A 25,058-nucleotide genomic window follows, 5' to 3' on the forward strand; every position below is an offset into this window, starting at 1 on the left:
GCGTTAAAAAATACACTAGCCAGGTGGATTAGAGAGGCAATTTCAATAGCATACACCTCAAAAGGCAGGTCGGCACCTGGGAAGCTGAGGGCGCATTCCACCAGAGCCATGGCGACCTCGTGACCAGATATGTAAGGCGGCTACTTGGTCCTCTCCAACCACCTTTTATAGTCATTATAGGCTAGACCTGGGTGCTTCTGCAGACCTCTCCTTTGGCATAAGGGTACTGCAGGCTGTAGTCCCTCCCTAAAGTAGTTATTACTCTCTGTAATTCTCTCAGGTGGTGCTGTCATGGACGACCGAATAAAGTCTTAGTTACTCACCGGTTAACGGTATTTTTCAGAGTCCATGACAGCACCTGTATATTCCCTCCCTTTAGTTTAATTTGGGTGCGCACTTCTTCCTCTTGTTTATGTCCACTGGTGATAAATAATTAGATAATAATAGTACTGTACATAAATCATGCATTAACCTTGGAGGTCCTCTGTAATCCAACTGATGCGTGGAAGAGGTGCAGCCCATTTGTATCTGTAGGTTTCCTGTTCCTGAAGGGCGGATCCCCTCTCTCAGGTGGTGCTGTCATGGACTCCGAAAAATACCGTTAACCGGTGAGTAACTATAGTGATAATGTGCAGTGTCCTCCTCGAGACTATCCTAACTTTGATAGTCTATATAAAATTTGACAATAGTTTATACCACTTCAGCAGGGAATTTACTGAGGCGTACAATCTCCAAAGGGACATCTCTATAGATGACTCTCTAGTTCATTTGAAAGGGAGGTTAAAATTCCAACAGTACCTGCCCAGTAGGCCATGTATGGAATTGAACTGTACAAGCTGTTCGAGAGTACCTCAGGGTACTCACACAGAATTTGGGGTCTACAAAGGGAAGGGACACAAAGATTGACACCCCTTAATAACTTCCTGTCCTGGGGGGGAGTGGGAAAATTGTGTTTCAATTGTTGCACCCATTGCTGGATTTGGGTTATCACCTCTACATAGATAACTGTCACATCAGTATCCCACTTCTCAAGACCCTCTCTGTCAGAGGTACAGTTGCATGTGGCACCATGTGAAAAAATAGAAGCCGCCCTAAGCTGCTAATTGGGCAACTGCTGAGGAAGGGCAACAACAGAGCACAATGCAGCGACATGCTGGTGATCAAGTATAAGGCAACTGCAAAATGTTCACCAAATTTCCGATATTTTCACAAGCACAAAAAATATCAAACAAATTTTACCACGATCCTGAATTACAATATGTCATGAGAAAACAGTATCAGAATTGAAGGGATCCATTGAAGCGAACCAGAGTTATTACCTCATAAAGTGACACTGCTCAGAATTGAAAAAATTGGCCTGCTCAGGAAGGTAAAAACAGGTCTTTGGAGTGAATTTCTCCAGTATGCCCATACCCCATATGTGGGGGAAAACTACTGTTTGAGCGCACAGCCGAGCTTGGGAAGCAAAGGAGCGCCAATTGCTGGAATTAGTGGATGCCATGTCGCGTTTGGAGAACCCCTAATGTGCCTAACGAGTGGAAATCCACACGTGACACTATTTTGGAAACTAGACCCCTCAGGGAACTTATCTAGATGTGTGGTGAGCACCTTGAACGCTCAGGTGCTTCACAGAAGTTTATAATAGAGCCGTGAAAATAAAGAAATCTAATTTTTTCTCATAAAAATGTTTAGTCCAAAAATTTTTTATTTTCACAAGGTAACAGGAGAAAATGGACCTGAACATTTGTTCTGCAATTTCTTCTGAGTACCCCGATACCCCATATGCGGTCGAAAACTACTTTTGAGCCACAGTGCAAAGCTCAGATGGAAGAAATGTCATACTGAAGTTCAAATGTAGCTGGACTCATTTGAGGGTGACATGTCACTTTGGCAAAGCCCCTGAGGTGCCAGAACAGCATCACTCCCTCATAAGAAATACCATTTTACAAACTGCACCTCTCAATTAATTCATCTATGGGTGCAATGATTATAATGACACCACAAGAGTGAAAAATAATTTTATTACATTGGGCTGTGAATAAAAAAAAATACCATTTTTACCACCACAAATTTTATTTTGGCCCCAGGTTACATTTTCACACTGGGAAATGGGTAAAAATGGCAACAAAATTTGTCCCACAATTTCTGCTGAATGTAGAAATACCCCATATGTGGCTGTACAGGACTGCTTTTCCGCACTGCGAGACTCTGGAGGGATGGAGCGCTATTTGCCTCCTGAAGCGCAGATTTTGTTATAATAGTTTGTGGACTCCATATACAGGGACCCTAAATGCTAGAAGAGCAGAATTCCCCTTCAAGTAACCCCATTTTGGAAATGATACCCCTTTGGAAATTTTTCTAGGGTGAGTTCACACTGGGCGTTTTTGCTGCGTTTTTTTCTGCAGCAAAACCTGATTTCTTGGCAGGAAAGAAGCTACGGCAAAAAACGCATGTTTTGATGCATTTTTTTTATGCGTTTTTGGGGCTAATGTGTGTCTCTTTGTGCATGCTAATAAAGTTGAGTGCCCCCAGAGAAAAAAAACTACTTTCTGTAGAACCATAACTCTAGATCCTTTGAAGAGCTACAGTAATGTCCCACTGACAGGTTAAAATAGAATAGATATAAACACATAGAATGCAGAGAGATATTGATGTCAGTGACCTGGAATAAAGTCTTTTTAATTGAAAGAAAGACACAGAATCCTTTAACCCCTTCCCGACCCAGCCTATTTTGACCTTAATGACCTGGCCATTTTTTGCAATTCTGACCAGTGTCCCTTTATGAGGTACAGGAAAGATGTATATCTTTGTACCGTGTTAGCCAGTAGATAGAAAAATATTCAGGATTGAGAGTCCTCAGTAGTTGATACCTTTTAATGGCTAACTGAAAAGATGGTAACACATTGCAAGCTTTCGAGACTACTCAGGTCTCTTCATCAGGCTAGACGAATACAAAATCTGAGGTCACATATTTATGCACAATACAGCCTAGAAAAAATGCTTTGACACTCTCAGTGCTGGAATGAATGTGTCGCATGGATTTATGTCTTTTTACATCAATTAAGGAACTTCCTTTTAAAACCTTGTGGGGGCATCACAACACAGAACTAGACCCCAATCAGAGGACCATAAAACATCTGGACTCCTTATCTATGAACTGGTCCAATGTTTATATTTATGTTTCTCCCTCTCCCATATTGATAGTTCTGCTTCACGTCACTTGTCTCATCTATTGCATTTTTTCTAGGCTGTATTGTGCATAAATATGTGACTTCAGATTTTGTATTAGTCTAGCCTGATGAAGAGACCCGAGTAGTCTCGAAAACTTGCAATGTGTTACCATCTTTTCAGTTAGCCATTAAAAGGTATCAACTACTGAGGACTCTCAATCCTGAATATTTTTCCTTCATGAGGTAATAACTCAGGAACGCATCCCATCAATTCTGAGATTATTTTTTTTTTCTTGACATATTGGGCTTCATGTTAGTGTTAAATTTAAGTCGATAATTTTTGCGTTTATTTGTGAAAAAAACGGAAATTTGGCAAAAATTTTGACAATGTCGCAATTTTCAAATTTTTATTCTGTTAAACCAGAGAGTTATGTGACACAAAATGGTTAATAAATAATATTTCCCACATGTCTACTTTACATCAGCACAATTTTGAAACTAAATTTTTTTGTTTGGAAGTTATAAGGGTTAAAAGCGATTTCTCATTTTTACAACAAAATTTATAAAACCTTTTTTTTTTTTTTTTTTTAGGGAACACCTCACATTTGAAGTCACTTTGAGGGGTCTATATGGCAGAAAATACCCAAAAGTGACACCATACTAAAAACTGCATCCCTCAAGCTACTCAAAACTACATTCAAGAAGATTATTAACCCTTCAGGTGCTTCACAGGAACTAAAGCAACGTGGAAGGAAAAAATGGACATTTAAATTTTTCCAACAAAAATTTTCTTTTAGCATCAATTTTTTTCATTTTTACATGGGTAACAGGATAAAATGGATCCTAAAATTTGTTGGGCAATTTCTCCTGAGTACGCCGATACCTCATAAGTGGTCATAAACCACTGTTTGGGCGCACGGCAGGGCTCGGAATGGAAGGAGCACCATTTGACTTTTTGAATGGAAAATTGGCTCCAATCGCTAGCGGACGCCATGTCGCAGTTGGAGGGCCCCTGTGTACCTAAACATTGGAGCTCCCCCACAAGTACCCCATTTTTGGAAACTAGACCCCCCAAGGAACTTATCTAGATGTGTGGTGAGCAGTTTGAACCCCCAAGTGCTTCAGAGAAGTTTATAACGCAGAGCAGTGAAAATAAAAAATCATTTTTTTCCTCAATTTTTTTTTTCCCGCTATTTTTTAATTTTCACAAGGATAACAGGAGAAATTGGACCACAAAAGTTGTTGTGCAATTTGTCCTGAGTACACCAATACCCCATATGTGGGGGGGGGAACCACTGTTTGGGTGCATGGGAGAGCTCAGAAGGGAAGGAGCGCCATTTTGGAATGCAGACTTCGATGGGATGTTCTGCGGGCATTATGTTGCATTTGCAGAGCACCTGATGTGCCTAAACAGTAGAAACCCCCCCCAGAGGGACCCCATTTTGGAAACTAGACCCTCCAAGGAGCTTATCTAGATGTGTAGTGAGCACTTTGAACCCCCAAGTGCTTCACAGAAGTTTATAAACGCAGATCCATGAAAATAAAATAATTTTTTTCTTCCTCAAAAATAATTTTTTTTTAGCCTGCTATTTTTTATTTTCCCAATGGTAACAGGACCCCTAAAGTTGTTGTCCAGTTTGACCTGAGTATGCTGGTACCCCATATGTGGGGGGAGCCACTGATTGGGCGCACGGCAGGGCTCAGAAGTGAAGGAGCGCCATTTGACTTTTTGAATGGAAAACTAGCTCCAATCATTAGCAGACACCATGTTGTGTTTGGAGAGCCCCTGTGTGTCTAAACTTTGGAGCTCTCCCACAAATGACCCCATTTTGGAAACTAGACCCCCTAAGGAACTTATCTGGATGTGTAGTGAGCACTTTGAACCCCCAAGTGCTTCACAGAAGTTTATAAACGCAGAGCCGTGAAAATAAAAATGTTTTTCCTCAAAAAATGATTTTTTAGACTATTTTTTTATTTTTGCCATGGTAACATGAGAAATTGGACCCCAAAAGTTGTTGTCCAGTTTGTTCTGAGTACGCTGGTACCCCATATGTGGGGGAACCACTATTTGTGCACACGTCGGGGCTCGGAAGGGAAGTAGTGACGTTTTGAAATGCCGACTTGATGGAATGGTTTGCGGGCGTCATGTTACGTTTGCAGAGCCCCTGATGTGCCTAAACAGTAGAAACCCCCCACAAGTGACCCCATTTTGGAAAATAGACCCCCCAAGGAACTTATCTAGATGTGTGGTGAGCACTTTGAACCCCCAAGTGTTTCACAGAAGTTTATAACGCAGAGCCCTGAAAACTTTTTTTTCCGCAAAAATAATTTATTTAGCCCCAATTTTGTTATTTTCCCAAAGGTAACAGGAGAAATTAGACCCCCAAAATTGTTGTGCAATTTTTCCTGAGTACGCTGATACTCCATATGTGGGGGTAAACCACTGTTTGGGCACATGTCAGGGCTCAGAATGGAGGGAGCACTGTTTGACTTTTTGAAAGCAAAATTGGCTGGAATAAATGGTGGCGCCATGTCGCGTTTGGAGACCCCGTGATGTGCCTAAACAGTGGAAACCCCTCAATTCTAACGCCAACTCTAACCCAGACACACCCCTAACCCTAATCCCAACCCTAATCCTAACCCTAACCCTAATCCCAACTGTAACCTTAACCACAAGACTAACCCTAATCCCAACCCTAACCCTAATTCCAACCCTAATGGAAAAATATTTTTTTTTAAATTTTATTATTTGTGCCTACCTATGGGGGTGATAAAGGGGGGTGTATTTACGTTTTCTTTTATTTTGATCACTGTGAGAGTTTGTCACAGTGATCAAAGTAAATGAATCTGCAGGTTTGCAGATTCCAGCAGGCGCACTGCGCATGCGCCCGCCATTTTTCAAGATGGCGGCACCCATAATCCGGGATGGCGGGACACCGGGATGGCCAGAGGGACTTTCTAGGTACCGTGCGGGGTGAGGGGGGATCAGAAAGCGGGGGGAGCTGAGGGAAGGGGGAGGGGAGCTGATGTTAACGGCAGATAGCCGCTGTCCGTCGGTGGTGGGGGCTGATCGACCCCACTAGTCGGTGTGGGGGGGGTCAGGTCTTGGTCTCCAGCCATGGCCGATGCTATTGCAGCATCGGCCATGGCTGGATTGTAATATTTCACCAAGTTTCTTTGGTGAAATATTACAAATCGCTCTGATTGGCTGTTTCACTTGTAACAGCCAATCAGAGCCATCGTAGGCACGTGGGTGCTAAGCCATGCCCCCTGGGGTTAACTATAAAGGGTCCTCTGTGTGCGGGTTGGGTGACCTTTCAGTGACCCCGGTCACCTGACCCGTAGGGGGGCAATCAATTCATGACGCCACATAGGTGTCATGGGTCGCATTGGCATGACTTTTCATGACTCCTATGTGGCGTCAAAGGTCGGGAAGGGGTTAATAATAATTAAACCATACTTACAACCTCGCTTAATTCCACCGGTGCCCTCGATCTCCTGTAATAAACCAAAAATAAAAACAACATCCCTCACCTCTCCGTCGTTCTGTCCCAGACCATAATCCATGTCTGGGGGAGAAATAGTTTTCAACTTGGTCGGTGCCAAGATGGGACCGTCCAGGCTGAGAACCACTGGTGAATGAGCTGCTGGGAATGCAACCTCAGTGACTAGCGGTTACAGCCTCCAGCTGTAAGTTTTGCCTGGCTTGTTATCAAAACTAGGGGGGAACCCAAGCAGGTTTTTTTTTTTTTTTTTTTTATTTATCTACAGCGCATGAGTGGTTGATGAATACCCCCATCATCCACTCCTGCTCTCACTGTTATTAGCAGCAGCAGGTGTCGGATGATGGGAGCTGTAGCCCCATCAGCTGACACCAGTGACCTGAGGTAAACTTTATACCCCCTCGATCACAGCTGAGCGCTCACACTGTCTTTTGATGATTTCACCGCCGATCAGAAGCGGTGTTTGCCTCACTGTCATGCATATGACAGCGTGTCAAACACTGTATTGTCGGACCCCCCATTCAAGTGAATGGGGTCAGGGTCTGCTCTGCTGGATGACAGGCTGTATGGACACATCATGCAGCCTGCCATCTAGATATAGTAGAGCTGACTGTGAGGACACATCCTGCTGTCCTTGACTTTTCTGCAGCACATATGTTGCAAGTAAAGTCAACCTGCATATTTACAGCGTTTTTTCACCATCCATTCAAGTCAATGGGTGAAAAACGCTGGAAAAAACACTAAAAAGTGGCATGTTCTATGTAAAAAAAAAAAAAAAAAAAAATGATGCAAAGCACAAAATCCTGTTGACAAAAAATGTGTGTGCATGAGATTTCTGAAATCAAAGGCAAAAAAAAAAAAAAAAGCAAAAACGCCCAGTGTGAACATACCCTTACAGGTGTAGTGACAGTTTTGACTCCATGGCTGTTTTGCAGAAGGAAGCAGCAGTGGATGTTGAGTGAAAATTGCAGACTGCCGTTGCAGTGTCAGTACATTGTGCCCAGCACATGCTTCTGGAGACATGCACCCGTAAAATAAGCTGGCTCTCATTGCTACACAAATGCCAAACATGTGGATGCTAAATGTGGTTTATACACACTGGGGCTCAGAAGGGAGAGGGACATTTGGATTTGGGAGCACAAAATTTGCTGGATTTATTTTGGGGTGCGAGGAGCTCTGTATTCACTGGAAACAGGTTTTACCCATGAATTCAGAATGATCAGTCCAGGAGAAGGAATCCGATTTTCTTTAAGAAAAAATATTGCAAAGTTTACTATTTCCAGATCTAATTTTGATTTATGGAAAAAAAAATATAACTAAACTTACTCTAGTACTACATGCATGAAGCTTGGAATTTAGCATTAAGTTAAAGGTGATCTATCACCAGATTTCACAATACATGCTGCATACATTATTAAAGATTTTTTTTAAAGCCTGATGAAGCTGTTGGATTTGCTTTGAATGTCCATGTCAGAATAGCTGTATAAACCTTTTGGAAAAACAGTGTATGAGTTCATCCATAGCTTTAGGATTATACAATTCAAAAATTGAAATTTGTGATCGATTCCCCATACAATGTTTTGAGGTCATTTAGAAAGCAATAGTGTGCTATAGGAATATATCACCATCAGGCATATTTTGCATTGAATAAAACATGCTTGTGATCTTGTTCTGTTCTATTATTGTCATCATTTTCAAGGTAATAAAATTCACTTTTCTTTTAGTATGCACCTGATGGCGTCCAGAAAATATTGATTGGAAACAAAGCTGACGAAGAACAAAAAAGGCAAGTTGGGAAGCACCAGGGGATGAAGGTATGTTCTCTGTAAAATATATGTAAAATGTCAACCACTGGAACAGCAAGAAAGGGGTATGCATTACTCGTACAATTACCAGAATAATGGATCATTTCCAAGCCTCACGTTACCATACCTCTCCCTACTATGGCATAGCTTGGGGCAAGGCAAGTATTACACCCCCCTAACCCAGGTATAATGCCTCAGGAGTGCACCTTTAATATAATTCATGCCCCCTTCAAAAAGTAATAATGCCCCCTTCCTCCATAAGTAATATTTTTACTTGCTGAATCCAAGAGACAGTCCTTTTTTCTGCAAGCAGAGGGGCCGGCACAGGCGGTCATTGTGTCACCTGCACCAGGGGCCTAGCTTACAGGATGGAGAGTGGCAAAGCACCGAGCCTATGGCTCTCTGCTCTACCACAGGACCCAACTGTATGGGCATCATGTTATCGCCAATAAAGTTCAAAGTGGCGCCACTATTACTGTCTTGTAATTTTGCACAACTAAGATATTTTTTGTCCCCCACCCCAGGCTGCAATGATTCGTCTATATAAGTTAGGTTATCAATCTAAAGTGGGGCTTGCAATCTTACCAGCTATGCGCTTCCCTTGTTTATAGTCACTTGTCAGAAAAAAATCCCGAGCATGGTAATAATGGATCACATGGTGTCCACTTTATACCTAGAAGGTAATTTTAAAAAAATCTGATTTATTAAAGTATTTATGCAAGTTTTCTGGTGTAGGGACATTAAAAGAAAATATGGTGTTCAGACAGAACTATATTTATGAAGGGCTGATACCCCAATTCTTACAAAGCAAATATTCATGGCAGATTCTCTAGAAATCCTTCTCCAAGGTTGATGTGATCACTTCTCGACACTTCTAGCACATAGACATCGAATAACCATTTCAAGTAGCAAAATGGTTAACCTGTCTAGTAATGATGCTCCAAAAGTGGCCTTGAAATCCCTGTATTAGTGGATACTGTTCCCATGGCAACAAATACTCATCTCTCAAAGAGGATGAAATGTGTTGTAAGTTCACGGCACGTTTCATAGCTGTCAGGAGTAGTGATGAGTGAACGTGCTCGGATAAGGCATTATCCGCACACGCTCGTGTGCTAACCGAGAGACTTTGGCGTGCTCAATTAATACCGTATGTTCGAGCCCCCGCGGCTGCATGTCTCACAGATTTTAGACAGCTGCGAGACATGCAGGCATTGCCTAACAGCCACATGACATGCTGGCATTGCCCAACATCTGCGAGACATGCAGCCAAAAGAACGCGAACATATTATTCGAGCGCGCCGAAGATTCTTGGTTAGCACCCGAACATGGTGGCTAACACCTTATCCAAGTATGTTCTCTCCTCACTAGTCAGCTGTAGTAGGGAAATCGCATTCTCCCCAATAGTCAGTGAAAAAATATAATAAGGAACTGTTTGAGTTAGGAAAGGGCTAATGTCTTCAGGCTTGCCAAATCTCCTGTGGTGTGGTAATAAATAGGCAGCATATGCAGGCAGTATATACACTATAAGGGCACTGTATTGGGACACCTCTTAAACATTGAGTTTAGGTTTTTTATTCAGTTCCATTGCCCCCAATCTATAATAATAAATGCCCTAAGCAACTTCCGGTTGTAACAACTTCCGTCCAGTTGTAACCGGTGACGTCACCGCACACCTCTTTCCATGTTAACCCTAAACACACACTCCACTCACCTTTCACCATCTCCACTCACGTCCACTTACTCTTTCACTCCACATACGACCCTTTCTCTCACTCCGTCTCTCATACTCACGCCGTCATCGCCGCTGATCCACGATCCCCGACATCTTCTTCCGCCGGCGCCATCCTGGATCCAGACGTCCTCCACGCCGGCGACATGTTCTTGCGGCGACGCCATTTTGGATCGGCAAAATCCCGCGATAGTCAAGATGGCGTCGCCACAAGAACATGTCGCCGGCGAGGACGACGTCGGGATCCAAAATGGCGTCGGCGAAAACTCGCGAGATTTCGCCGACGCCATTTTGGATCCCGACGTCGTTTACGCCGGCGACATGTTCTTCCGGCGACGCCATCTTGACTATCGCGGGATTTCACGATACTCAAGATGGCGTCGCCGTAAGAACATGTCGCCGGCGTGGACAACGTCTGGATCCAGGATGGCGCCGGCGGAAGAAGATGTCGGGGATCGTGGACCAGCGGCGATGACGGCGTGAGTATGAGAGACGGAGTGAGAGAAGGGGTCGTATGTGGAGTGAAAAAGTGAGTGGAGATGGTGAAAGGTGAGAGGAGTGTGTGTTGAGGAATGTGTGTGTTGAGGGTTAACATGGCAAGAGGTGTGATGCTATCGCATCCTCCCGATGCGATAGCATCGGGCCATAATCTAGTGTATAATATCTGGCCCCTCGTCATGTAGTCTGCCTTTACGAACATGCAACAGAATGGCTCATTCTATAGAGCATGGTTCTGTAATAGGAAATCACCAGTGTAACAAGTCCACCATCACTTGTATGTGGTATTAATGAAAATGAGAGGAAACGTAGCAAATCAGCCACATAGTGGAGATCATGTGAAGTTACAGATTGGGGTCACCAAGTAAGTGCTGAGGAGTAGAGGTCATAAAGACCACCAATGCTCAGCACAGTCCAAACCTCCTCTGACAGTGATAGTACCAAAACTTTGCACCAGGAGCTTTTATCCTATGGGTTTCTCTAGCTGAGAAACTGAAAAAAAGTCTTACATCGCCAAGCTTTGGATGAAGTGATGTAAAGCACAAATGCACTGAATTCTGAATCGGTAGAAATGTGTTCTGTGGAGTGTCGGATATACTTCTCTATGTGGCATCTAAAGGATGAGTCTGGGTTTGGTGAATATCAAGACAACGTTACCGCCTGATTGCATCATGTCTCCTGTAAGGTTGGATGGAGGAGGGATAATGTGATGGGGTTGTGTCTCAGGGGTAAGCCTAGGTTGCGTACGTCCAGTAATTCTTTAGCATAAGACATTCCCATCTTTGTGGGAAAAGACTTTTTCTGTACCCCATGAAAGTGTCCAGTGCACAAAGCAAGGTCCATACAGACCTGGTTGAGGGATTTTGGTGTGGAAGAACATGACCGGTCATGCAGAACCCTGACCTCAACCCCATCCAACACCTTTTCAGATAAACTAGAATGAAGATTGTGAGCCCGACCATCTCTTCTAACATCTGTGTCAGGCATTAAAAATGCTCTTCTGGATGAATAGCACAAATTACCACAGACCCCTCCAAAATTTTGTATAAAACCTTCCCAGAGAAGTGGAAGCTTTCATATCTGAAAATGGGACCAACTTCATATTAATACCTATAGGCGAGAAATGGGATGTCATTAAAGCTCCTGTTGATGTCCCAATACTTACAGTCCATAGTGTGAAGATTGTTTTGCTGTACTGGGGGATCCTAGTTGGGCAGATGATAGGATTTGTAAGAACTCCCCAATTCAGGTAAGGGGTGATCCTGGCGGTGTTGCATTTTTGCAACTTGAATGGCATAGAATCAATTACTCAATTCAAGGTAAGTTACAAAAATCAACATACATGTCATCAAATGATCCTATAAATGAAATTTTCTAGATTAAAAAGGTTCTGTCTGTAATTAATTTTTTTGTTGTTGAAAAGAAAAATTGTGAAGTGTATTTTTTGTGTTTGTGGTCCCATTTTCAATTCTGTTATTTTATAAAGTCTGTCTGTAAAATAAAATAGGGAAAAAGCAATATATATCTACTTGAGATGCATCTTGGTGTTCAAAATAGAAACTCCCCATATAAAATATTATTCATTTTATAGAAATAAACCTATTTGTAGTGATTGTTTGCTCCAGATATTACAAAATGTAGTATTTGGTGTATAAAGGAATATATTGGATATTAATAACAGATTTGCACTAATTTCTCATTTTTCTGCATAGATGTGGTTTTGGTAATCGTTTTCTTATCAAAATTAGCACAGGTGAAGAACTATTGCTTATAGCAAGTGAGCCGAATCCAGACATTAGTCGTCATTATGCACAGGGCCATATTTCAGTATTTTACAATAGCCATAAAATTCTATGGGTCCATATTGTACCCCCTTGTGCTGACCTGTGCTATGTGCAGTCTCCTTTGTTTTACCATGTACATGAGACTTTTTAGAAAATGAAGTCATCTGAACAGTTTATAGAAACGCGTGTTGAGTGTTCTCAACTTTTTACAAGAAAAAGTGACATAAGAGTGGATCATTTCTGTTTTGACCGTATCACACTGAATCATAGGGCTCAAGAATACGTTAAAGCAGATACTGTGCCCATTACCTCAGGTTTACCGACACTTACTATATGGTTGTCATGTTTTTCAAATATTGATTTCTGGAACTGAGGTTTTCTTTAAATTCTGATAAGACTGCATAATAATGTAATAAACAGTGAGTCATATAATAAATGTATTTTTTTTTCTTATCAAAACTTTGTAAAGTAAAAAGTTAAGAAAGGGAGGTTCTTAGATTACTTATAATCCTGCTGACCAGTGCCATTCTATATACTCCTTGAGTAGACTTTGAAAGTAATAGTCTCTACAGTCACATTACAGACAGTATAGCCGTAGTTACATCTTAGATGGCTGTAAGCCTAGAGATCGTTTGGCCAGCGGCTATTTCGGCCAACTCACTCCGAACACAGGAGCACTCATTCGGCTAAGCACGCCTGTGTTCTCCATGAGAAAGTGGCCGTTTAACATATTGGCTGGCAGCTTATTTCAGGGAGAACACTGCGATCAGCAGTCTGAAATCGGACATGCACAATGAAAATCTGTACCAACTATAATTCGGCTGGCGCCCCCATGCACATTAGACCATTAGCCAAACCTGTTGATATCCGCAAGTTTGGTCAACATAAGTCTAATGTGCATTGTCAGCTTAAGGGTATGTGCACAGCAGGAGTGGACACAGACAGAAGAGTGCAAGGGCAATATATGGGCTCTTTGCAGGCCAAAAGCACATCTTAATGCAAAATGACACCTGCTGTGGAAATGGACCCTCTTATCTTTTGGGCTCCTTGCCCCAATGGTATGTCCTCCCAGTGCACACAGTGTCTTATATAGATGCTGGAATACCACCATAGTTTTTGAAACAGTAGACACTTTAGGAAAATGCAGGCATTTTTTTCCTGAGGCATCTTCTTTGTCATCTCTTTAGCCATTTTTTATGGCTTTAAATCTTATACATTTAAAAGAGTTGACATCCAAGTGGAAATCTTCTGAAGAATGATCAGGTCACTCCTTTTAGCCACTCCTTGGCTTTCAAAGCTGTTAAATGAAGTTGAAAAAGACAAAGCATAAACGGCAAGTCATTTTGACATTGTTGTGCATAGGTTTATAATTTTTAAAGTTGATTGAGCACTTTTTCATCCGGGTTCAAGGAGGTATTGGCCTATTTAAGATGCTGTGTGCACATACCCTAAAGCTTGATAGCCATGTAGTTCTGACCAGTATGTTACTGCACAGACCATTGCCTCGCTGACGGCTTGAAGAGAACAAGAAGAATTTTAGACAGCTGTATTTTAACTCAAAGATTGAACATTTAGAGCTAAGGACATGAAATGATCTAGTCCTGATACAGAGATCCTCTCAGTAGATCCATGCTGCCCAAACCACGTTCAGCAGGATACCAGACATGACTGCATGATTGTAGCCAGTTTTTCCTCTCTTGTTACAGTTTTTATTATGCATTTATATAGCGCCATTTATTCCATGGCGCTTTACATGTGAAAAGGGGAAATAGACAAGTATAATAAACATGTGTAAGACAAAGAACACACAAGTATAAGGAGAGGGGACCCTGCCCACGAGGGCTCACAGGCTACAGGGATGGGTGAGGATACAGTAGGAGAGGGTACAGCAGGTCGTGCGGTGGTTCAGTAGACCGAGGATCATTGCGAGCTGTAGGCTTGTCGGAACAGGTTGGTCTTCAGGGTCTTCTTGAAGGTTTCCGTTGATGGTGAGAGTCTGATGTATTGCGGCAGAGCGTTCCAGAGTATGGGGGAAGCACGGGAGAAGTCTTGTATGCGGTTGTGGGAGGAGGAGATAAGGGGAGAGTAGAGAATGAGATCTTGAGATGATCGAAGGTTGCGTTGTGGGTAGGTACCTTGAGACCATGTCACAGATGTATGGAGGAGACAGGTTGTGGATGGCTCTGTATGTGATGGTTAGGGTTTTGAATTGGAGCCTCTGGGCAATAGGAAGCCAGTGAAGGGTCTGGCATAGGGGGGAGGCTGGGGAATAGCGGGGAGACAGGTGGATTAGTCGGGCAGCAGAGTGTAGGATGGACTGGAGTGGTGCCAGAGTGCTAGAGTGGAGGCCAGAGAGTAGGAGGTTGCAGTAGTCGAGGCGGGAGATAAGAGCATGCACTAGTGTTTTTATGGTTTCGTGGTTGAGGAATGAGCGGATCCGGGAAATATTTTTGAGTTTGAGGCGGCAGGAGGAGGCGAGGGCTTGGATATGTGGTTTGATAGAAAGCGCAGAGTCGAGGATCACTCCGAGGCACCGAGCGTGCGGGACTGGGGATAGAGAGCAGCCATTGACATTGATGGATAGGTCTGGTGGAGGGGTGGAGTGAGATGGGGGGAAAGATGATGAATTCTGTTTTGTTCATGTTCAGTTTGAGAAAGCGAGCAGAGAAGAAGGCTGAGATAGCAGACAGACATTGTGGGATTTCAGTCAGTAAGGAGGCGAGGTTGGGTCCAGATAGGTAGATCTGCGTGTCATCGGCGTAGAGGTGATACTGCAAACCATGGGATTCTATGAGCTGTCCCAAGCCGAAGGTGTAGATGGAGAATAATAGGGGTCCTAGGACAGAGCCTTGAGGAACACCGACAGACAGGGGGCAAGGTGAGGAGGTGGTGTGTGAGAGGGAGACACTAAATGTTCGGTCTGTTAGGTATGATGAGATCCAGGATAGGGCCAAGTCTGTGATGCCAAGAGATGAGAGAGTCTGTAGCAGGAGGGAATGGTCTACGGTGTCGAAGGCAGAAGACAAGTCCAGGAGAAGGAGGACAGAGTAGTCTCGCTTGCTCTTGGCGGTTAGTAAGTCGTTAGTGACCTTAGTTAGGGCAGTTTCAGTTGAGTGATGCGGGCGGAAGCCAGATTGTAACCGGTCAAAGAGGGAACAGGAGGAGAGGTGGGAGGACAGTTCAAGATATACATGCTGTTCCAGTAGTGTTCAGGCGTAAGGGAGAAGAGATATCGGGCGATAGTTAGACACAGAGGATGGGTCAAGGGAGGGCTTTTTTGAGGATGGGTGTGATTGAGGCATGTTTGAAGGATGAGGGAAAGACACCATTTGTAAGTGAAAGGTTGAAGAGGTGTGTTAGAGATGGGATGAAGACTGGGGCCAAGTTAGGGATGAGGTGAGATGGGAGTGGGTCCAGGGCACAAGTGGTGAGGTGTGATCTTGACAGAAGGGTGGAGAGCTGATCTGTTTTTCAGAGAAAACATAGTTTAAAGAAACGTCCTGGGACTATAGCCAGAGACTAGAGCAGCGACACCCTTGGATGACTTCTTCCTGCATTGCTCCAGATGATTAGATACCAGTCGAACTATGTTGTCCCTGGAACGTCGGAAAGATTCACAGAAAAACCTATTTGGCTATAATCGTGCAGCCAGGCTCTGATTCATGCTGCTGTGGGGTTTGGAGTCATCATGAGTAGCAAAAGTCTACTGGAGTAAGATATGAAAAATAAATTAAGATATATGCCCCCTTAATAAAAAAATAGTTCTAAATAAATAGGCATATATCTCTGGAACCGTGGAAGATTTAAAAAAAAAAAAAAAAAAAATCACCATACTCATGAGAGCAGCGGGAATAAAATAAGAGCAAGAATTGACCACTTTTGACCTGGTGACAGGTCATCTTTAATGGAACTTCCCATTATAAACCATTCACAAATGAATTTGTATGACCTGTAAATGCTCAGAATATACAGATTTTAGTGGCATAGACATTTTACAAGGATGGCTGCGTCTTTTATTAATAGTCCTGGTGTTTAGTCACTGGAATTTGAATAATAAAATGGACTTGGAGGAAGTTTTTGCATATTTTTTTGCGTGCATAATGTTGCATTTCAAACTATACCCCTGGTTCCCATTATCCATCTAGGCCATGACCCCCACCTTGTCAAGTAAGGCGAAAAGTATCTCAAACAATAAGTGTGGTGCCAGGCATGTTAGCCAATTTTTTTGGTGAAAATTGCATTGGAATTACAGTGCATTTTTCCCATTTTGTAAATTTCCAACATTTTGTCTGTAGCCAACTTTAGAGATATTGCCTGAGGCTAGATTAAAAGGCGGGCACATATTATGGGTTCACTATAATGTACACCTAGTGGAGCCTCTACTACTTGTCTTCTTTGGCCAGCAGTAGCCCTACTGATACTCTCCTGCCACAGAGAGGTGACTATAGATGCGTGTGACCGTGCTTAGACTTTATAGAAGGCCACATACCTGCACAGACACCTCTTCTATGTATGACTGTGATAGGAAATCAAGTGTGGGTCAGATCCCTACATTTCTTCTTTCCTTATTGACCCGCCGCCAACCTTCATCTAGTCCTGAATAATCCCGCTAGTCCAAACTGTCTAACCTCCTCATAAATATTACTACAAACTTGTAATTTATTATTGCAAAAAATGGTTTTCTCAATCCAAAAATAAAATTGGTTCGTGGGGGGTAAAACCGATCATGTACCTGCTTTGAAACATCAATGTGCCGAGTTCATCTTGCAAATCTGTTATCAATATGAAATTTCCAGGGGCACTTGAATCTCCTTTATAGGTTGAGGCAGTTAAACCCATTTCAGACCCACCACTCTCTCCTAAACTCCATCCGTGAGAGACCAATATTTTGAACACTAAGAAGTTTCTGGTGACGTAGATATATATTAATCCTGTATTTTATTTTACAGGCAGTGTTCAAACATTGAACAGCATTTTCAGTGGACCATGAACTAAGGAGAAAATGTATGTACTGCAGATAAGTATGTATTAACCTGACAGTGTCTTTTTATTTTATTGTATCTTGTGCATGATTTATTTATTATAAGCCCAGAGATGTATGGTTTACTGTGACAACTAAATTGTTTTCTTTTCTCTGGGGGAATAGTCTACAACCAGAGTATGATATAATAAAATATACACAAACTAAACCAAAATATAAAAACTTCAGAGATTCAGGCAATGTGTCAATAGGAACGTCTAGAGAGACATGGGAAGACCAAGAGCAATAGGACAAAATAGTTAAGGTGAGGAGTATGGTAACTACTCCCTTTTTGGGGTTGTTTAACTGAGGAATCAGCTGCTGCAGTACCCTGAGGTTGGGAAATCCCACCATGTGAAACAAGAAGTAGGATAGGAGTGTTGGTCTGTGCTGATGATGATAAAATCAAGAAGTCCAGAAGACATTGTACAAAAATGACCATGCGGTTTATTCAGCGCATTTCGAAGTTGGATCAACTTCTTCATCATGAGAACCTATACTGCGGCTCTAATACTGAGCAGCTGTCAGTGCTGGGGGCACGGTTACAGCCATCGCCCTCTATAGACTGGGCGGTTACTCAACCTGAGTTGGTGCCACCACTAATGACTGGAGTCAGAACGCTGATAAAGGGATAAAGTTCATTTCCTCCCGGCAGCGGGTGTCTAAGTGCCAATACCAGGCAGGTTTAGAACATTATTTATTAACCTGCAGATTTACCCCACATCTGCAGGATAATGGCATCTATTTTTTTTTTCCACATGATCGGTTCCCTTTAAAAACCTTTTAACCTTGGCCAGATCTGTGCCTTGCCACAATTCTGTCTCTGAGCTCCTTGGCCAGTTACTTTGACCTCATGATTGTCATTTGGTCTGACATGCACTGTGAGCTGTGAGGTCTTATATAGACAGGTGTGTGCCTTTACAAATCAAGTCCGATCAGTTTAAACACAGCTGGACTCCAATGAAGGAGTAGAACCATCTCAAGGAGGATCATGAGGAAATGGACAGCATGTGACTTAAATATGAGCGTCTGAGCAAAGGGTCTGAATACTTATGACCATGTGATATTTCAGTTTTTCTTTTTTTTAATAAATTTGAAAAAATTTCTATTTTTTTTTTTTTCAGTCAAGATTGGGTGCAGAGTGTGCATTAATGAGAAAAACAATGAACTTTTTTGATTTACCAAATGGCTGCAATTAAGCAGAGTGAAAAATTTAAAGGGGTCTGAATACTTTCCGTACCCACTGTATATGCAATTAAACATCACTGCCGCAATTTCTTGCATGATGCACTTTAGCAGTGAGATTTATTTTACTTACCCAACCATGGATGTTTAATAGGGTCCCTAGCCTTATGTGTCCCTTGCATTAGAGGCATCTGTTTTATTCTCTCTATATTTTTTGAGTAAATTTGTACAAACAATAAAGATTGTCAATATATTTCTATTACTGTTTCTTTTTGTGCTTTTTCCGGTCACTTTGGATCCCTCCCTACATTTAAGGGACTTGGTGACTTGGACGGGTTTATTATTTACGTATTTCACGATTTTAACATGGATCGCATTCCTTATTGATTTAATTAAAAGTCATCATGCCTGATCCTTCTTCTTCCTGAGCCTTTACTAGTATGATAATTGTCTGGTACTGCAGAAATTGTCAGGTTCACATGATTTTCCTGCAATGTGTATTTCTTCTGTAAATGGCAAAACCAAAGAAATGAGCTGGAGCATAACTTGGTGTACATGCAAAGTGGCCTTTTAACAGATGAAAACCTAAAACATAAACCTAAATGAGCATATACCCTGCTGTAAGCAAATAGTAAAGGCACATATAAATAACATGGGGGAATTGGTAGACATTAGTTTTTGATCAAAAAAGTGTAAAAGCCATCCCAACGCGACAAGGTGTACTTAGCCGGGACAGTCCTATCCTATGATATTAAAACCTAACTTTGTGTCAGAGGACCTAATTGTAGATGGGAGCAGAGCAGGACCAAGGCTAGGCTGGTTCAGACACCTGCCATTGGGAAGCTATATAGATGAAATGCCTAGCTCAATGCCTAGGCATATTTGTACAGAGTACAAGAAACTACAGCAAAACCAAAGAAATGAGCCGGAGCATAAGTTGTTATAAATCCAAAGTGTAGGCACATGTTCATACTGTGGCTGTTTAAAAGAGAAACAGTCTGGTCCCAGATTTGCCCTGTTCTCATCTACATTGAGGTCAATTGACGCAAGGGAAGATTTTAATGCTAGAGACAGGGTATGACTGGCTTGATTGGGATATACCTTGTCGCGGTGGGTTGGCTTCTATACGCTTTTTTTTATTCAAAACAGTGTTTACGAAGTACCCCATGATTGATAGATATATATAGATATATAATATATATATATATATATATATATAATATATAATATACTGTATGTGTGTATGTATTATTACAATTTTTACCTACTGCAGGGTGTATGCTCATTTTGTTTTGCATTTTTTCCCTGTAAACTGTGTATTAAATAGCTTTGCATATGAGCCAATTTCCTCAGTAAAGTCTGAAAATGTTCCTCTTATCTTTCTCTATGTATAATCCTAATATCCTTGACAGATGAGGAACTTCACACCCCTAAATTACACTTGGTGGTTTAATATTAACTACAGTGTTTACTGTGCAAACATTAAACTGCCGGCTATGTAAGCGCTGCCCTTGCCTTCTCTATACCATTATGTAAAAACTTGCATCACACAATCAAGCATCATCCTAGTTTCAATCTGTATAATTTGTGTTTGAAACCAATATAGCTATTTCTTTTGGATCTTAAATTGTAACATGAAATTTAAATATATCATTTTAACAGTGAGAATGGATTATGTAAGAGGTTTTAATAATAATAATAATAATAAATGTTATTTCTATAGCGCCGACATATTCCGCAGCACTTTACATTTCACTTGTACAGACGATAGACATTATAGCATAACAATGATCACATAGATCATAGCAGATACCAAGAGGAATGAGGGCCCTGCTCGCAAGCTTACAATCTATTTTCATTGCTGTTAGATAAACATTGCATTTATCAGCTACTCATGCACCTCACCAGCTGGTTACACATCCAGCTGCATTGTATCAACTCCGAACACATGGCTGTGTAAACATCGAAAACTACATTATGACATTCTGACATAAGTGAAACAGCCGCACCTGTCTTTAGTTCCTGGACTGTTCTGTTTTAGGACAGGACTGTAAACAAAACTGCATAAACTTGAGGACGCTGCCATTTTTAAATTTTTTTTTTTTATTGCTCTCCATCTTTCAAAGAGCCTAAACATTTATTTTTCCATTTAAATATCCATATGAGAGCTCACTTGCAGGATGAATGTGCTTAAAATTGGGAGCTCATTATCATTAATTTCCATTAATTTGAACAAATAATGTGCTTAAAATTGGGGGGGGGGGAAATGTCAAGTGAGGTGATATGGAGAAAAAATATGCAAATCTACTGTTTTGGGTTGAGTTTTTATGGTGTTCATTATGTGGGAATAAAGTCTGTTACTTACCGGTAACAGAATTTTTCGGAACCCATGACCGCACCATGACAGAGGGTATCCATTCACCAAGACAGGAAACCTACACTCAAAAAAGGGCGGCACCTCTCCCACGAATCAGTTGGAATACAAAGCATGAGAGGACCTCCAATGGTTACTACAATAAAAACAAAAAACAACCGACACCACGTAACAAAAAACTTAAGGTCTGGAATCATAACCATAGAAAAACAAGTGCTCATCCACACGTGGCGGGAGGGAATATAAGGGTGCTGTCATGAGTTTTGAAAAATCCTGTTGCCAAAAATTAACGAAGACTTTATTGTTCACCCATGACAGTACCACGAGAGAGAGAATTACAGGGAAAATAAGAATTCAGGGAGGGACCACAGCCTAGAGCTACCTTCTCTCAAAAATGAGATCAGAAGATGCACCCACATCTAATCCATAATGCCTATAGAAAGTTGGAGAAGACCAGATTGCTGCATCAGTATTCTGTGTCCCGTTACCGACATGGCTAGTTTTCTGTCCTGCCTGACCTCTCCGCTCCTGATCTTGTCTTTGTTTACTGATACTGTGCTGCCTGCTCCAACCTTGGACTACCTGACTATGCCTCTGTTTTGTCCCTCTGCACCTCTTACCATGTCTCTTGACCTTCTGGTCATCTGTTGCAGACATGTGGAATGCCTTTGAGTGGTACCTGGTGACTATCAGGCAGCCAAGCCTATCCTCGCCATCAGAAGCTCTAACAAACATCTGGTAGTCACTTAGATGTTCAAACAGAGGCTGGACAGACATCTGTCTGGGATGATTTAGTGAATCCTGCTTTGAGCAGGGGGTTGGACCAGATGACCCAGGAGGTCCCTTCCAACTCTACCAGTCTATGATTCTATGATTGTAGTTAGGTCCCTCTTAGGTAAGCCTGGCCCATGGAGCAGAGGGTCCACACACTAGCGTTATAAGTGCTTGGAGGTATAATGGCATGGACTGGCTTGTCGTTTAAATGGTCATGAGGTTTAATAAATTTTTTTGAGGGAATCGAGATCAGCAGGTTCCTGTTAAGAAAATACCTTATTATAGTGGTTTGCAGAATAGCTTTTTCATTTTTAGTTTTGTTATTTTTAATGTAATGTTGCCTCAAAATTGCTGATGAATTCTTTTTCTTTTGTAGCTTGCAGAAGAATATGGCATGGACTTCTATGAAACAAGTGCCTGTACCAACTATAATATAAAGGAGGTAATAAAATGTGGCATATTCATGGTCATATTATGGTTCATTTTTATGAATTATGCTTTACATCACCTTGCTGCAGGGTTGGACTGGGGTGTCTGGGGTCCACAGCGGGAATTGACCCTAGGGACCCACCCTACAGCTATATGCAAATAAAGTAACCGTTATCCCCGATATAGTGGAACGTCGACTGTAAAACACAGGCGGCTGCTGCACATCTACTGTGCGCCACCATAGCTGGAATGTACAATTACGGTAATTTGCATTAAAGGGTGCTATCCACAGGCTAGGTAGGTGATAACTTATTGATCGGTGGAATCCGACCACTGGAAACCGCACCAATCTGAAGAATGAGGAACTTTTATCCATGACAGGACACTCTTATCCCCATTTTAAAATGGAGCAGCAGAAGGGGTGTCTGACCGCAGCTTCATTCATCCTCTTTTGTGGCTTCCGGAAAAAGCCAAGTGCATCCACTTGGGGAATGAATAGATCAGTAAAACAGCCCTTGCTCACATTGCAAACTCTATTTCTCCAGCGATGCTCTAGGTGTGCTGAACACTTATGGAGGAAAACATGCACACCACAAGACTTCATCCACTTCAAATTTATGTTAAGAACCTATAATTCGGCCCTTCACCTCGCCAAACAGACCTACTTCACCACCATAATCTCCTCACTATCCAGCAACCCCAAGAAACTTTTTGACACCTTTCACTCCCTCCTCAGGCAAAAAGCACAAGCCCCTATCACAGACCTTTTTGCTGATGACCTGGCCTCCCACTTTATATAGAAAATAGATAATATCCATCAGGAAATCCACTCTCAGCCACCAGGTGCCGTGACTCCCATCCCTCCTTGCATTTCCCCTGGCTCACTCTCCACATTTGATCCCATCACAGAAGAAGTCTCCAGGCTACTTTCTTCTTCTTGTCTGACTACATGCACTACTGACCCCATTCCCTCACATTTCCTCCAGTCTCTCTCTACAGTCATCACAACTTGCCTAACTACAATTTTTAATCTCTCCCTCTCCTCGGGCATTTTCCCCTCCTCCTTCAAACACTCTCCTTACTCCATTATTAAAGGACCCATCCTGCACAAACTACAGACCAGTCTCCAATCTCCCCTTCATCTCTAATCTCTTGAAGCGCCTGGTCTACTCCCGCCTTACCCGTTACCTCTCCACTCACTCCCTCCTAGACCCTTCACAGTCCGGCTTCCACTCCCTACATTCGATAGAAACTGCACTCATCAAAGTGACCAACGACCTTTTGACAGCAAAATTTAACGGTGACCACTCTCTGCTTTTTCTTCTCGACCTTTCTGCAGCTTTCGACACTGTTGACCACCATCTCCTACGCTCCAGTCACTAGGCATTAATTTCACTGCTCTCTCCAGGTTCTCTTCCTATCTTTCTGACTGCTTCTTCAGTGTCTTGTTCGCTGGCTCCACTTCATCTCCTCTTCCTCTCACTGTTGGGGTACCTCAGGGCTCAGTCCTTGGCCCCTTCTCGTCTTCCTCTACATGGCCCCAATTGGACAGACCATCAGCAGATTTGGCTTTCAGTGCCATCTTTATGCTGATAACACACAACTATACACATCATCCCCAGACCTTACCCCCTGCTGTGCTACAGAATGCCATTGACTGTCCGCTGTCTCCAACATCATGTCCACTCTCTATCTGAAACTCAACCTTTACAAAACTGAACTTCTGCTCCCGCCGTCTACTAACATCCCTAAACCTTTCCATGGGTGGCACCATAATAACACCCCGGCAGCAGGCACGTTGTCTGGGTAGTTATGTTTGACACCAATCTCTCCTTCACCTCCCATATACAATATTTTGCCCGCTCTTGCCGCTTACACCTAAAGAACATCTCTAGAATCTGCCCTTTTCCCACCATGGAAACAACAAAAACCCTCACTGTCGCCCTGATCCACTCCCACCTGGACTACTGTAACGCTTTAGTAATTGGCCTCCCCCTCACTCGATTTTCCCCTCTCCAGTCCATCCTTAATGCAGCAGCCAGGGTCATCCATCTGGCTAATCGATACTCGAACGCGTCTGCTCTTTGCCAGACGTTACACTGGCTGGCCATTCATTATAGGATCCAATTCAAAGTACTTTTTCTCACCCACAAAGCTCTCCACAGTCCGACACCCCATTACATCTCCTACCTCATTTCTGTCTATCAGCCTAGCTGATCGCTGCACTCTGCAAACAACTTTCGACTAACCTCTGCACTAATCCGTACCTCCCACTCCCGACTCCAAGACTTTTCCCACATTGCGCCAATCCTCTAGAATGCAAGTTGTAGCTGGTCCTAATTTCTTGGGGTAGAGCACAGTTTTAGGCACTCCCTCAAAACACATTTGTTCAGAGCCAGAGGCGTAGCTAGGGTTTTGGCTCAGGGGGGGGGGGCGAAACTTCAGTGGGCACCTAACCAGGTAACCTTGATTACAGCTGGGTGATGCACCGTAATAGTGGAGTAGAACCTCAGTAGATGACCGCGATGTTACGGAAAATGAACTATATAAAGACCAACATGAATATTACCGACATATTGTCAGTGGTAGATATCAGTCCTAGAGAACATGTAAGATCACAGCAGAGTTACAGATATGACTTACCGCTGACGTTGTTTCTGATGGAATCCGTTCATTTTTCATGTCTTTTCCATCTGGCCCAGACCGACATTACAACTTCTTCCAGCCAGGACTCGGCTGCAGAGAATACACAAAGACACGTTTCTCTTCTCATATTTTCAGCATGGT

At 42.5% G+C, this 25,058-nt stretch overlaps 1 protein-coding gene across 2 annotated transcripts in view; it reads left to right on the plus strand.

The window, feature by feature from the left end:
- The window catches only part of RAB15 (RAB15, member RAS oncogene family), a 122,567-nt gene that overhangs the window by 85,125 nt on the left and 12,384 nt on the right, over positions 1-25,058 (plus strand). For both annotated transcript variants that reach the window (XM_073554171.1, XM_073554172.1), the window contains 2 exons: positions 8,398-8,487; positions 22,219-22,284. In XM_073554171.1, coding sequence (XP_073410272.1) covers positions 8,398-8,487; positions 22,219-22,284 — 156 coding nt within the window. The remainder of the gene's footprint in view (positions 1-8,397; positions 8,488-22,218; positions 22,285-25,058) is intronic.

The sequence above is a fragment of the Dendrobates tinctorius genome, unplaced genomic scaffold, assembly GCF_039654945.1.
Source record: "Dendrobates tinctorius isolate UK_male_01 unplaced genomic scaffold, ASM3965494v1 ptg000208l, whole genome shotgun sequence".
In the NCBI taxonomy this organism is placed as follows: domain Eukaryota; kingdom Metazoa; phylum Chordata; class Amphibia; order Anura; family Dendrobatidae; genus Dendrobates; species Dendrobates tinctorius.